This window comes from Gopherus evgoodei, chromosome 9 (genome assembly GCF_007399415.2).
Source record: "Gopherus evgoodei ecotype Sinaloan lineage chromosome 9, rGopEvg1_v1.p, whole genome shotgun sequence".
In the NCBI taxonomy this organism is placed as follows: Eukaryota; Metazoa; Chordata; order Testudines; family Testudinidae; genus Gopherus; species Gopherus evgoodei.
The window spans coordinates 65,463,778-65,478,696 of record NC_044330.1 but is presented as its reverse complement, the minus strand read 5'-3'; the positions used below and the strand labels follow the sequence as shown (position 1 = coordinate 65,478,696).

The 14,919-nt window shown below is 53.6% G+C and overlaps 2 protein-coding genes across 6 annotated transcripts in view; one reads left to right on the top strand and one right to left on the bottom strand.

Annotated features, from left to right (window-relative positions):
• The window catches only part of ZDHHC9 (zinc finger DHHC-type containing 9), a 37,581-nt gene extending 31,974 nt beyond the window's left edge, over window positions 1-5,607 (top strand). Inside the window, exons 6-10 of one of the 2 annotated variants that reach the window (XM_030574385.1) lie at window positions 91-192; window positions 481-542; window positions 1,128-1,231; window positions 1,610-1,808; window positions 3,015-5,607. In XM_030574385.1, coding sequence (XP_030430245.1) covers window positions 91-192; window positions 481-542; window positions 1,128-1,231; window positions 1,610-1,808; window positions 3,015-3,119 — 572 coding nt within the window. In that variant the 3' untranslated portion in view covers window positions 3,120-5,607. Of the gene's footprint in view, window positions 1-90; window positions 193-439; window positions 543-1,127; window positions 1,232-1,609; window positions 1,809-3,014 lie in introns of both variants that reach the window. The other variant, XM_030574387.1, reaches the window with a different exon arrangement.
• Window positions 5,608-6,581: 974 nt separating this feature from the next.
• SASH3 (SAM and SH3 domain containing 3) overlaps window positions 6,582-14,919 on the bottom strand; it is a 29,218-nt gene continuing 20,880 nt past the window's right edge. Inside the window, exons 5-8 of one of the 4 annotated variants that reach the window (XM_030574390.1) lie at window positions 14,193-14,356; window positions 12,308-12,514; window positions 8,912-9,062; window positions 6,582-8,258 (exon numbers count right to left, since the gene is read on the bottom strand). In XM_030574390.1, coding sequence (XP_030430250.1) covers window positions 8,074-8,258; window positions 8,912-9,062; window positions 12,308-12,514; window positions 14,193-14,356 — 707 coding nt within the window. In that variant the 3' untranslated portion in view covers window positions 6,582-8,073. The other 3 variants (XM_030574389.1, XM_030574388.1, XM_030574391.1) reach the window with 3 other exon arrangements.

The following is a 14,919-nucleotide window of genomic DNA, read 5'->3' as shown; positions in this document are numbered from 1 at the left end:
TCAGCACAGAAATCAATAGACTGGAGGAGGCGTGAGGCCTGTCTTTCTGGGCAGTACTGTACATTAACTTCTCTCATTTGTGTTGTCCAGAATCCATGAAGATTGGCTTCCTGAATACATTGAAAGAGACCCCTGGAACATATCTTTCCCCACCGCGTGGAGCGTACCTGCCTCTCCCACCCCTCTGCCCTGGTGAGGGAGGGAGGTGTGTGTCTGAAAAGCAGCCACAGCCCTTGTGTGCAGCATCTTCCGAGGGGCTTTCTGGAGGCTTCCTTTTTAATTGGGGGTGGGGGTGGCTATAGGCCATGGGACGATGGGAGAGGAGCAGGTCTATGTGTTTAGAGGGAGCAGAGGGGAGCGACACAGAGTGTCATGGAGCAGGGTCAGTGGAAGATAGATGCTGTGCCGTGGGGTTGTGAATCCTTAACCAGCTGCTCACCGTACTGGAGGTGCTTATCTGTTTCTTCACCCTCTGGTCAGTGGTGGGGTTAACCGGATTCCACACCTTCCTGGTGGCTCTGAACCAGACGACCAACGAAGATGTGAGTGATGTTCCCCACTCTCTCCTGTCTGTCTGCTTGCCTCTCCCCAGCTTCTCTTCAGAGCCATCTCCCCCACCCCACTAAATCAGTTCATCACTGGGTGAATTTCTCTCGCAAGCAGCAAGGCCAAACCCCAGGCACAGGCTGGGGATGGAGGGAGGGCATACATCCAGGGCAGCACACGGGTTCACTGCTGCCACAGGCCCCAGAAATGCAGTGTAGGTCAACTGAAGCTTATTCTGAGGCCTCCTTGGGCCTGCTGGTCATGAATGGGGAGGACCCAAATCCCCTCTCTTCAGCCCCTGCCCGGCCACTAGACTCATGAGGAATCTGGGCCCCCACTCTTCAGTCCCCAGGGACGTAGGTTTGTGCTCGTGCTGAGGGTCTCCATGTGTCAGCAATGGAAATAACAGGGTCCAAACCCTGCTCTGAGAGGCAGCCAGAGCCCAGGTGGCGTGTAACCGTGACGAACAAGGGGCACCTGTGCAATGCCCCAGTGCATCAGTCAGTGAAGCTGAATGCTCGAGAGCCCTGGTCTGGCAGGGAACTCACACCCCATCCCTTTGGGATGTTCTCTGCTTGCAGATTAAGGGAGCGTGGACTGGGAAGAACCGGGTGCAGAATCCCTATAGCCATGGGAACATTGTGAAGAACTGCTGTGAAGTGCTGTGTGGGCCCCTGCCCCCCAGGTAAGAGCTGCGGAGCAATCGCAGGCCTGCATGGCATGTGGGGCTAGGGGGCACTGGGTCATGGATGCGGGTGTCTGTGGCATAAGCCCTTGCCTTGCCAGCCCATTACACAGTGGCAGTTGTTCTGCCAAGCATGGCTTTCTTTAGGAGAGACGGGGGTGGTGTCTGTACCCAAAACCTGAGAGAGAGGGGGCCTTCTGTATGTGCCTGTAGTGAGGCAAGTTTGTGCTGCACTTCATCCTTCCTCAGCCAAGGGGCAGCTCCTCTCCGGTGCTGCCTCAGGTGAGGCAGGGCTGTGCCCTCAGCCCACCCCCTCCCCCATCCTGCCTTGGGCAAGGCAGGACTGTGCCCTCAGCCTCCCCACTCTATTTCTTGCAGTGTGCTGGACAGACGGGGCATCTTGCAGCAAGAGGAGAGCAGCGCGCAGGGGGAGAGCAGCACTCGGGGACCCAGCACTCAGGAGCCCAGCGCGCCGGAGAAGAGCAGCACTCAGGAGCCCAGTGCTGCTCAGGTGCTTGGTGCGCAGGTAGTGGGCAGCTTTCGGGAAGGCAGCAACAGCCCCACGTGTCAAAGTGCAGTAAGTGACCCTCTTCCTCCATGTGGCCAGATGCCCTGCACTCCTCTCCTGCTGATGATGGTAGCCCTAAGCTCCAGCTCTAGCCAGGAGGACAGAAAGGGGCTGAGAACAACCTTCAATAGGGGGAGTGAGCCAACTGTTCTTAGAGTAAAGCTAGGTCCTGAGCTGAGGGACCTCCTGGAAGGAGTCTTTCTGCAGAGATGATGCTGGCAGCAGGGGTGTCTGTGATGGGGGGAAAGCAGGGTGGCTAAAAAGAAGCTTCCAAGCAGCTGGGCTCCTTTGCACTCTCTTGTGGCACCTTGAAGGCAGGTGTGGTCAGCTGGGGAACCACTGGGAATCACACCCTGCCAGTGTTGGCACTGGGCACTCACTGCAGTAGGAGGAAGCCATGGTGTAGTGAGCAGGGGACCCAGAAACCTGGGCATGGCTTGATTTATCACTCGCTCTGCAGCCTTTTTTCCTCCCCACGTTTCCATCTGTGGGTGAGGGTGTTATGGCAGCACCTGCTTCTGCAGGGCAGCTGTATCTGTTGGAAGCCTGAATAGTCCACTCACTCCTGGTTCCCTAGGCCCCTTTCCTCCTCTCTAACCCGGCTCCTCCACTTGCCCTGCAGCAACACTCGGTGGTGCCAAACCATAACTGGGAGTGTAACCTCACGAGAGAGAACAGTGGCCAAGGGGGCTGCAGGGCTTGTTGGAAGGAGGAGGTAGGCAGGGGCAATTAGAGAGTTAGTTCCCTTTTTCACGCTTTACCTGGCCCTTCTAACCTTGGCCTGCAGGTGAAGAAAAGCAAGCAGGAGCCTGAAGCCATTGCTGACCATGGGGGAAGCAGCAGGGAGAGAGAAAGGGTGTTGAAGCTACAGGACAATGTTGGGGCAGGAACAAGTAGGGACAAACTGTCCGTGGACAAACTGAGTTTAATGAGCAGAGGAAGGTGGCTCTGGAACAGCCTATTAGTCAGAGCAGTGGGGAGAACAGCCCAGCTAGTTTTACGACAGAGCTTGATCAGTCAAACAGGATTACATGACAGTATGGCCTGCAAGAGCTGGGTCTGAACTGAGTGATGCAGGAGGGCCCTTCCTGTCCTTTGCTCCCATCCCTGCTTGACCTCAGTGGGCGGGGCTGTCACCTGTGGATTTGGAGGGAAAAACACACTGTGGGTTTGGGAGTGTCTGCTCCATCTCATTACTCTCTCTCTTCTTCCCAGGTCCCCATGCTGCCACTGAGCCCCACTGGGATGCCAGAGGAGGCTCAGCCTTCTGCTGTGGAACTCCCAGCACAGCCCCGGGACGATGGGCCAACCGAGCACTAACCTCTGCTCAAAAGGAGAACGTTGTTTGTTCTGTCCAATCAATGCCAGAAGTGATTACCAGGCGGAGAAGGCTGGCCGGCGAGCAGACCACCCCTCACTGAGGGGAGCAGATGGGCTGGCTGGCAGGTGATTCTTCATGGCCATTTTGCTTTAGTCTTTATTCACTTCGATTGTGGACAGGAGTGCGCCTGGCCCAGGTCATTGCCAATGGCTTCTAAGAGCGAGCAGAGCGTGTCAGTCATTGGTGGAGACCTTTACCCTTGCAGCTGGTCTCGGAATAGGCTGAGGTAGGACTTCTCGCTCTGCAGTTGGTCCTTAGTGCTAAATGCTAGCCTGGCCGAGGCCCTCTCTTTCTGCTCCAGCAGTCGTGTCTGACATCTGCAGCTGCCCTGCAGTGGAGTGGCAGGATTGAGGAATCATGATGGGAAGGTGACTGTGACCATGGCAGTGTTTGTCTCTCTCCCTCCCCCTTCTCCCTCCATCTGTGGCATTATTTTATTATTTAAGGTGGTGGGGTGGCCAGGAAATACTGTCTTGGGTGCCAGGAGGGCCAGAAACACGTGGTCAGGCATTCCACCTGGGGATAGTTTTCTGTAGCTTCCTTCCCAAACTTCCCCATTAGTGACTAGCAGGCTTAGAGGTCCTTGAACAGTCATGGAGTGGGCAGCCTCCTGTGCCCTTTGGGGAGTGCACCTTTCACTACAGGAGTGTGGGGGGAGAGCAATGCCAGGTGCAGAGCTCGCTACTCTCTTGACCCTGCATCAACTGCAGAGCAGTTGCACCAGGGAATCATGAGGGAAGAGCCCTCTTGGGTCATGCATGCAGTCTGTTCCTGGGGCCAGGGCAGGATTTGTTCCCTAGTGCCTTGTCAACTCCTGTGTTTGCTGCCCCAAGCAATGGGGCTTCCACCCCTTCCCTGGGGAGGCTGTGCCCCCATTGAAGTAAATGATAAAAAGCTCTTTCCCTCTCTCTGCCCCGGTTGACTCTGAACTCCCTTTGTCAGGGGTGCCTAGGCCTTGCTGCAGTATTCCAGGGCCCCCATGTGCTTTTCCACCTGGAGCAGCTCTGGCTGCGAGGGGTTCCGCTAGCTGGGGCAAGGGATGGGTGGTCCGTTCACAGGGGCTGTTGCCTTGGGAGAAGGAGCTCTTTGGAGCCTGACTCCTTGCTTCTCCTGTCTGCATGAGCCAGGCTTCTGGGGGCTCCCAGTCTCAACTCAAGGGCTTCTTTGAGGCAGCTCATCCATCTCCTCTGTGCCATCTTCCCTCCCTGTCTCCCACCAAGAGATGTTGAGTGGGGCTAAAAGAAGGAGCCCTTCTGTGGCAACCCCTTGCACTCCCTGGGGAGGAGTGTCCCCTGCCTGCCTGTCTGTTGGAATTCCCAGTCTCTACCTAGGGGGAATGCCTGATTCTGTTCAAGAGGGCACTCTTATTCCCCTCCACGTGTGGTATGTCCTAGTGTGAGACCCTGGTGTGGAGGGAGGGAGGAATTGGGGTTACTGAGGTGTCTGACCTGCTTCTCCTCCACAAGCCTGAGGCAGGAGCCCCCCCTCCCCATCTTGTCCCACATTTACTGGCCTGTTAGTAACTAGTTCTCAGAACTGTCTGTCTCATCTGGCACTGGAGGTGATCGTAGCATGTGAGACCTGCACTATGCCCTGTGTCCCAGCACTCCCTTTACAGCAGATGTGTGCTGAGAGTCCTGAAGGGCAGTGCTCTGCAGAGTAGCGGGGGAGGTTGGAGTTGACCTACCTCTGTGGCTCGAGGGCAGCACTGTTGAGATCTGGAGGCAGGGTCCTTCCTGTTACTCCCTTGGCTGTGTGGCCCAGCCTCTTGACCCATTCAGCCTTAAAGCTCCTGCTCTATGCTGGCTTGATGCAAGTGGGATGGCCAGGGTAGAAGGCGCAAAGGCATTCCCACTTTTCCCCCCATCTCTACAAGTGAGCACAGTTTAAAATTGCTGCCTCCTTTAGCTCCAGCTGGACTGTGTTGTCCCCTGGAGCACTGTTCCCTCTTCCCCTGCTGGGAGAGCACAGAGGAGGAGCCTTGAGTCTGGCTGGCCTCTCTGAGATCACCAACCCTGTGCCAGGTTCTGGGCTCTCCACACCCCTCCCCCTGAAAGACTTAGTCCTGTGGGTGGGACTTGTCCCCGCTGCATAGGCTCAGCTCTCTGCCACTCCAGTGGTGGTCCACTCCCTGCCCATGCTAGTGCCCCGTGCCTGCTGGGGATTGTGTTGGAGGCTACAACCAAACTCTTCCACCCGCCCCCAACATGCTACCGACCAAATCTCAAAGTTGTTGCAAAAAATGTATTTTTGTTTTTACTAATCTATTTTCTAATGTACTGTGTCAAACTCTGCCCACTGTGGGGGGTCCCTCTGGTGCCTCTAGCACTGTGGCTCCTTTTCGGATCCGTTAAGTTTCTCAATGAAGGAAGTGTTTTTGTGTTTTGGATTTTTTAAACAAATGAAGGAATCCTAATCAGTTTGAAAGCCTCTGAGATGTAGTCTCTTCCTGTGTATGTCTGTCTGTCAACTCTCTTTCCTGAGGCATCCCTTACTCCGGAAAACCAGAGGGGCTGGGCCCTGTTTGTAAAGAACCATATTTTCAGATTTTATTCAATGTGTTTTAATGTCAGTGGGGCAGCTCAGGACCCTTGTGGGGAGCCCTTGGCAATACCTGGCTGAAGGGAAGGTCAGCTGTTGGGCTGAACTTGTGGGGTGGGGTTGAGAATGATCTTGTGCTAGCTGCACCTGTGGGATTGTGGAGGAGAAAATGGAGCAGATTTTAAAAAAACCCATTCTGAAGAGAGGAAGAACAAAGGCTCCTGTACTTGCTGTAGAAGTGGGGAGCCCTTTTGCCAAGAAAAACTTGCATGCTGGAGGGTGGGAGGAAGGCAGCATCCTCTCCACCTGGGTCTGTCATCCAACTGGCTGAAGCCCAAGTTAAAATGGCCTTGTACTAACCTCCCCCTGAGAGAGGGGAGATCCCCAGGTTCCCGAGCCCGTTTGCTAAGCTTGTGGTGCAGGCAGGAGGCCGACACACAGAGTTACAGGTTAGATCACATTTTATTGGGGTCAAGCACAAAGGAGTGAATTCAACACCCAAACCTACATTACTGCAACAGAAAGGCAGAGATTTCACAGGCACAGGAGTCCTGGAATTCAGGGCTAAGCTTGCCACAGACACAGGGCCAAAGACATCTGCTTACAGGAGTCACATCTCCCATCAGCATTAATGGGTGTTGTAGCCCTTTACTCCAGGACTGGAATTGGCCCATTACCCAGTCACTCCACATATTCTGTGGGTAACAGCATATGGGTGCAGCTCCAGTGCAAGACCATTTCCCGCCCTTTTAACATAAGCTAACCGAAGAACTCTTGGTGGAATGCCATTGTGCCAAAGCTGGCCCAGCCCTTTTGCCCTGGGACAAGCCCTAACTAGAACCCAACCTGCTAGTTTTTTTAAGCCAGGTGGACTCCTAACGCAGCACCCTCTTGCCTCTGTCAGCTACTTCCGTCATCTATGTGCCCCAATGCTGCAGTGTTAGTCTGTCAGGGACAGCCCTGAGCAGGGGTGTGAGCTCTGTAGGGAACACATGAATTCTTGTTGGGGACGTCCCTGTTCTCTGCTGCACAGGGGGGCTCTTGAGCAGTTGTGGGATTGGGAACTGAGCAGCAAGGATCGTTTCAAACAAACCAACTCAATATCGACTTCCTCTGGGCACACCTTCTGACGCACAGCACCTGCTGCAAAGCGAGGACTCTGCCCTCACGAAGGCAGAATGGACTGACACTGGGGAACGCTGTGAGCACAATGCATGGTCTTTCCGGCACAGGGTGTTTCCTTTCCTTCCACCTTCCCAAACAAGTCGCAGCTGACCTGAGCCAGGTTGGCCCCAGTGGGCGTGTGGCAGGCTGGAGCGATGGCCTGGTCGGTTGCTGCAGTGAGCTGGCCCAGGCCTTTGGCAGGGGGAGCTGCTGCAGCGTGGCCTTATTTCTAATAACTCAATGCTCTGTGACAAGGAGCGGCAAAGCCCCTGGAACCAAACCCTATGCTTTCTGGCCAAGCTGGTCCCCACATGGCTAGGGTCTGCCCTGAAAGAGACTCGCCCCATACTGAGAAATGCCAGCTTGGGAGGCTACAGACTCCTGCTCTCAGCGCTTGCAGAGTCTTGAGTGGCGAGGATCCTGTGTGGCACCTGTTGCCCTGCTCTGCTGCCTGTTCCCTCTCCCCCCGCCCCCCGACTTGCGTTAGAAACACATGAGTCTCAGTTCTTGTTCGGTGCCTGGCTCCCTTGACCTGTTAGCACCAGCTCCTAGGTTACCTGTAGCCTCCTTCGCAAAGAGCCTTTGATGTTGGGGAGCTTCAGCTGCTAGTGGGCATCTCCCATTGCACAGCCCCAGACACCCTCTTGGCTAAACTGCTTGTCTTTGCATTGCCCAGGAGCTTCCTGGATGCATCCCATTCAAAGGGTGTCCTGCTGACTAAGGCCTCAGCCATTTGGTAAGGCCAGGCAGAGGGTGTGGGCAGATGACAGTGGGTGCCAGGCAGAAGGACAGGCAAACACCCATTCATGGCTAATGCACAGGCTCTGAAACTGGAGTTTCTAATGGAGAGGCTGGAGAATGAAGACTGAGCTATTTGCGGAAGTAAGTCCGTTGTCTTTGACAGGAATGCAGAGATGGGTCCTGTGCAGTTCCCAAAGGGGAGATGTATCCTGGGGTGGAGACCTCGGCAGCTGCCCCGTGGAACCATAAAACAGCGCCAGTGTCTTCCCCTGCAGGGCTCACATGACTGTCCCCAGCAGAGGAGTGGTCACCTGTGGTCCAGGAATCTCCCCAGATGTTGGTCAGGGGGTAGAGAGTGCCCTTGGGGTGTCCTGTCCTCCCTGCTCTGCAGGTTAAATCCCTGATGTGGGGTAGTGCTGGGAGGGTTGGGGCAAGGAGGGGGCAAGCTCAGGAGGACTCTTCTAGAGAGAAGGCCTGAAGTTGCTCCTTTGTGCTGTTCAGCTCCGCCTCATCCCGGCCACTCTCCAGTGTCTCAGATCCTTCGAAGCAGCCCGAGTCGCGGGGAATGTCCCCTTTGGGGTCCGAGGGGGAAGGGTGTGGCTCCAAGCTCTCTCCTTCCTCAGTCTCACTGGCTGCTGTGGGGGGGGGGAGGGGGGGGAGAGAAGCCAAAGCATTAGAGGCTGTAGGGCATGGGCTGCTTCCCAGGGAACTCTGAGCAGGGCCCAGCCTGCCCTTGGCTGGGCTAAGCTGGGGATGGGAGGGTGAGGTTGTTCCCTGCATGCTCAGGGGCTGTGCAGAGGCATTCTGGGTAATGAAATGTGACTTGCTCTAAGTCTAGCCAGCTGCACTGAGTGAGGCCCCTTTGCTTATTCTGTCACCTGTGCTGCTTCTCCCCCAGGTGCACAGAGCAGCTTGCAGCTGGGATGTCTCCTGGTGGCTCGCCCTTGCTTGGCACTGGGGTGGCTCCTTGGCGGAGCAGTTCCAATGTGGGATGTAATTTGAATACTGGCTGTGGTAATGTGCAGGGCACTCCTGGCTCTGGCTGCCAGCTGAGGCCCTGTAGGGGAAGTCTGTCCTAATGGCTAAGAGTCAGTGGATATAGCCCACCTGCAGGCTCCTCTGCTTCCCACACCCTTGAATGGTGGATGTCTGCCCAAAGCAGCAGGTGGATTCCAGGGAAGGGCCAGACCTAACTTGGAGCTTACAGGCTGTTTTAGAGCAATTGCCTGCAGGTGAGGGGGTCTCTGGGTGCAGGAAGGTAGCAGAGCGGGTGTTTGCCTCTTACTGTCATAGTCCAGCAGCAGGTCAGCAGCTGTGAGCAACTTGGCGCGATGCTGGGGGTCCATGATGTTTAGCTCATTCAGGTGGGTCTCCCGCAGCTCCTTGAAGTCCTCCAGGGTCTGGTAGCCATTCAGTAGCAAGGTGGAGATGTGCTCCTGGGGACAGACACAATCAGACTCACACAACAGCTATGCCTGTAGAACGTGTATCCCTGGGGACACTCATCTAGTCTTTGTATGCCTCAGCTGAGAGCTTCACCCTGGGCAGGCTTGGGCTCCAGGATCTCAGCTTTCATTTAAAAACCCTGTTCCTAGCACATGGGGTTGCAGAAATCCCCATGCAAAGAGGCACAGTGTGACCACTGCAGTGAGTGGGTACTGAATGGCCCTCTTACTCCAAGGGCTGATGCTGGTTTTATCATGGCCTTTCACACTTGTCAGTATTGAGTTGCGTAACACTGGCAGCAGTGAGGTATGCTAGAGAAAGCTCCTTCACACAGCATATTGTCACTATAGCTCTAGGAAACATTTATTGCCAATTTGATTAACAGGAACATTTGTAGGTTCCAAGGTCAGAGGGGCCACTGTGATCATCTAGTCTGCCTTCCTGTACAGCACAGGCTGGAGAATTGCCCCAGGATAATTCCTAGGGCAGATCTTTTAGAAAAACATCCAGTCTTAATTTAAAAATGCTCAGTGATGGAGAATCCACCAGGACCATTGTAAACTGTTCCAATGGTTAATTACTCTCACTTAAAATTTACGACTTATTTCTAGTGTGAATTCATTTAGCTTCAACCTCCAGCAATTGGATTGTGTCTCTGCAAGACTGAAGAGTCCATTATTAAAGATTTGTTCCCCATGTAGATACTCAGACTGGGATCAAGTCACCCCTTCACCTTCTCTTTGTTAAGCTAAACAGATTGAGCTCTCTGAGTCTGTGATTCTAAGGCATGTTTTCTAAGCTTTTAGGATATGGCTACACTGCAATAAAATATCCCATGGCACTGAATCCCAGAGCCTGGCTCAGTTGACTCAGACATACGGCTAAAAATAGCAGAGTAGACTTTGGGAGGGAGGCATCTACATTGCTCTTTTTAGCCCCACAGCTACTTGGCCAGGCTCTGAGACATGGTACCATGGGTCTTTTAGTGCAGTGTAGCTATATCCTTAGTCATTCTCGTGGCTCTTCTCTAAACTTTCTCCAGTTTTCCAACATCCTTCCTGAACTGTGGATGCTAAAACTGGAGACAAGATTCTAGCAGCAGTCACACTAGTGCCAAATACAGAGGAAAAATCACCTTTCTGCTCCTACTTGAGATTCCCTGTTCATACCTCCCAGGTTCACATTAGCTCCTTTGGCCACAGCATCGTCATGGGAGCTTGTGTTTAGCTGATTAGCTGCCACAGCCCCAAATCTTCAGAGTTCCTGCTTCCCAGGCCAGAGTCCCCCATCCTATAAGTATGGCTGACACTCTCTGTTCCCAGATGAATACAACAATTATTGTTTGCTTGTGCCCAGTTTACCAAGCAATCCAGGTCACTCTGAATCAGTGACCTGTCCTCTTCATTATTTACTACTACCCCTATTTTTGTGTCATCTGAAATTTTTTCAGTGATTTTTATACTTTTTTCCATGTCATTGATAAAAGGGTCAGATAGAAAAGACACCTGTTTACAGTTACATTTTGAGGCCTATCAGTTAGCCAGTTTTTAATCCATTTAATGTGTGCCATGTTAATTTGATACCATTTTAGGTGTTTTTTAAATCAAAATGTGTGGTACCAAGTCAAATCCCGTACAGAAGTCTATTACATCAACACTATTATCTTGATCAACAAACTTGTAATCTCATCAAAAAACGATATTAGGTTAGTTTGACAGGATCTGTTTTCCATAAAGCCTTGTTGATTTGTATTTATTACATTACCCTACTTTAAATTTATATTATTCAAGTTCTGTATCAGCCACTCCATTATCTGGGTGAGATCAATGTCAGGCTGAGAGGTCTATAATTACTCTTGGCACATTCGCTTTCTTCCAGTCTTCTAGAACTTCCCCAGTGCTCTAAGACTTTTACAATCAACATTAACACCCAGCTAGCTCCTCAGCCAGTTCTTTTAAAACTCTTGGATGCAAGTTATCTGTACATGCTCATTTAAAAATGTCTGACTTTAATAGTTTCTGTTTACCATCCTCTCAAAATACTAGTGGAATGGAAAGAGTGCTACTGTTACCATATGATGAGACTATAATTTTTTATCCTCAGATACTGAAACCTTCTGCCTTTTACACATTATTATTGATAATTCTACCATTTCCATCTAGTATGGACCAATACTACTATCAGGATTCTTTTTGTTCCAAATATATTTGAAAAACTCCTTATTGTCCTTAATTCTGAAGGCAATTTATTTCTCCTTGTGTCCCTTTGCTTCCCTTATCAGTTTCTACAATTCCTAACTTATTATTTAAATTCATTTCTATCAGCTTCCCCTTTCTTCCATTAGTTATATATTATAGATCAAGCTGTTGTGTTTATTCCACAATCCCAAGGGCCACCCATTTTTTTCTCAGGTGCTAGAATTTCCAGCTGTCCCTGCCTGGCTGCCAAAACCTCCAGCTGCCTCCTAGCAGTTTCTGCTGCATTGTTACTCACTATCAGTCTAATCTCTGATGGCACCTTGAGCTGAAAATGTGAGGGCAAGTGAAAACTGAATTTAATCTAAATACTATATTAACTACCTAATCAATTAATGCAGAGGTGAGGCTGCTTAGTGCTCCCCACAGTATACCAAGAATGGTAACTGAAACCTCTATAAACCAGCAAATGAAGAGTTAAGGTAATACAAACCTCTGAAAATCAGGAAATACAAAGTTAAAGGTGTGCCCCCCACAGGCCACCTTAACTCTGCCCCCTGGAGCTGGCAATAGCCACTTGGAAGGGTTCAGTAAGGAGTCTGTGTGGTAATGAGGAATGAATGATTAAGTGGACATGCCATAGTTTGTGTTGTGGTCTATAGATGAGAATTGCAGCATTTTGATGCCATGCACTGCAGCCGCATTCCCTGTGTTTGGTGTGGCTGCACTGAATGGTGCAGGGATCAGATGGAGCAGGTTGGCAGAACTGTCACTGATATGAGAGATGAGTGAGGCTGGGGCTGGTGTGGGCATCGCTGCTCCCTCAAGCCCTGCCTTCCTCTCTGGGCGGGGCTGGCATCCTCACTCACCCCCCACGTTCCTGCGCACCTTGCTTTTGCCAAAAAAGTCAGGATGGCTGGGACAGGGCTTAAGAAAGGGACTGTCCCGGCCAGAACAGGACGTATGATCACCCTGCTGCTGGTGCCTGTGTGTAGGTCACCTGTCCTCCCCTTCCCTAGAGCCCGCGGCCAAGCTCTCACCTCCAGGTTTATGCGCTCCAGCAGCTCATGTAAGGTCTTGGGCTTGGGCCGCTTGCTCTTGCTCTGCACTCGGTTCTTGCGGGCTGGCACCGGCTCCTCGGGGATGATGTCCACATAGATGAACTTGAAGGAGCCTACTCTGTTGTTTAGCACCCCTGTCCAGGTGCCCACGGGGGGCTTCTCTATGATCCCAATGATGTCCCCTTTCTGGGCCAAACATGAAGAGGAATCCCTTTGAGAATCTCTACCCACTGGGCAGGTGGGACGGGGCTGGGCTTGTCCCACCTGCTCTGTGGTTGCTGGCTCTGTGCCCACGGGCTCCCCTAGCAGCGGCACAGGTAGGAGCCGGGTGAAGGCCTGGCCCCCCACAGTACCGCTGACATGCTGTGGGGGACAGCCAGGCAAAGGTGTTGGCATTTGTTCCCTGGAGCCCGCCTCTGGCTGTGAGCCACAGGGAGGGTTCCCACAGTTGCGGGCAGGTGTCATCCTCTCTCCTACCCTTGCAGTGAGGAAGGCGAGGGTCGGGGCTGCCTCTGCCAGGCTTTTTTGCCCCACATTTTCCCTACTGGCATCATTGGTCAGCTCCTCTGGTGCCAGATGGGGCTCAGCCAGGTACTGGTGTTTTAGTACATTGCCAGCCAGCTGCTCAGGGGTGGGAGCACCAGGGGAGACCTGAGGAGCTAAGCCAGTGGGAGCATGCAGCAGAGGTTGGGACAGAAGAGCTGGGCCGAGGCCAGGTATCTGCAGGTGGAAGGTGGCTTTAAGCCTCTTCTCTGTCTCTGGGAGTGAGAGCCTGGTTTGGGGCTGCTTTCCCTGATGCCAAGGCTGCAGTGTTCCCAAGAGCCCAGTGTAGCACCCTGGCCTTGCCTGGGGAAGGCTTGTCCAGTGGTTAGAGCAGTAGCCTAGGAACTGGGAGCCCCTGGTTCAATTCCCTGCTCTGCCACAGAGGCCCCGTGGGACCTTGGACAGGCCCATTAGCCTCTCTGGGCCTTGATTCCCTGAATGTACACTGGGACTACGGCCCTGCTGCCCGGAAGGTGGGAGGAGAAACCCATGCAGTCCAGTTGCACGATGCTCAGGTGCTGTGATGGGGGGGCAGAGTAGGTGCAACCCTGCCCCTGCCCCCTTTTCTTGGGCAGACGGGGAAGAGGCTAGGGTCATTTCAGCAGCTCTGTGCTGCTCTGGGACTGTGTGCCTGGGGAGCCAGCTGTTCTCCGACTCAGTTGTGCTGCAGGATTGACTGCAGGGCACTGGACTGGCTGCTGCCCCCAGCCTAGCTGGGCTACAAGGCTGAGCTTTCTATGGCCTGTTAGCCAATGGTGGTGGCTGGTGGGGGCAGCAGAGCCAGCACCAGAGCTAGCCTACCAGCAGCAGAGCTCTGTGCTGCCCAGCGAGTCGCCAGGAGGGGCCTGCCATGGGGGACAGCCTGGGCTTGTGCCTTTGTGATGGTTACAGGGGTGAACTGTTTGCTGCAATGCAGGCCCTGGTGAGGCTGGAGAAGGCTCTTCTAGCAGCTGGGCCTCTCCAGCCCCTCAGCTGCAGGGTAACTATGAGCAGCTGAGCTGGGAAGGGGGTGTTAGTCCCAGTTCACGCAGCATGGGAGTCGCATGGAGGTCATGACTTGTGGGAATGACACATGAAGCATTGTCAAAGGAGAGCGAGGCCCGTCCTGTTCTGTTTCCGTTTGCACTTGGCGAAAGGACAGCTATGATCAAGGCCCAGCCCCAGCCCCAGAAGCTCCTCCAGTTGAGCCAGGGAGAGACAGCTTCATGACTTGAGCCTGCTGAGGCCAAGCGCGCAGGGACCAGTGGTGGTGTGTGTTTAGTAATAGCTCTTTCTCTCTGAACCCATGTTCCTTCTGCACCAGCCGGCCAGGCTTACTCACCCGCAGCTTCAATGAGTCCTTGTCGTAGGGACTGGGCGTGAAGTCTGTGTGGACTCGGGCTCTCCCGCAGAAAGGGCCACTGTAGGGCAGGCTGAGCTCCTCCAGCCTCACACTGTTGCGATTGCTGCCTGTAGTGCAGGGACTGGTGCAGCCCAGTTCACTCCCTGCAGCGGGGGCGAGATGTCAGCCTCTCCTGTTGAGCCAGCCTGGCCAGGAGTTTTGCTTCCCTTCCCTGGGAGCTGGCCCCGCCCAAGGGCAGCCTCTGACTGGGGTAAGTGACTGTGCCGCTGTCATTTGCACTGGGCTTAGGAGTTTTTTTCCACTGCGCCTGCCACAACCCTCCAGCCAATGAGCAAGAGCCCCCCAGTGCCACATGTGAGACCTACACGTAACACAGGGGTGCCCCTTGCCCATGGCAAGGGACCGTCACGCTGATGCTGCCTGTTCTCTGCACAGTGAAGGAAAGCGTAGCTGCCTCTTGCGGCACGGGGTAAGGAGGCAGGACAAGGCTGCTGAGGGCCTGACGTGAAGTTCTGCTGCCTGACATCACCCCCACAACTCCATGAGCAGTGTGTAAGGCACGTGGGGTAGCCAACTTTCTAATCACACAAAACCGAACACCCTGCCCCTTCTCTTGAGACCCTGCTTCTCACCAGCTCGATCCCCCTCCTGTCGCTTGCTGTTCCCCACCCTCACTTTCACCAGGCTGGGGTAGGGGGTTGGGGTT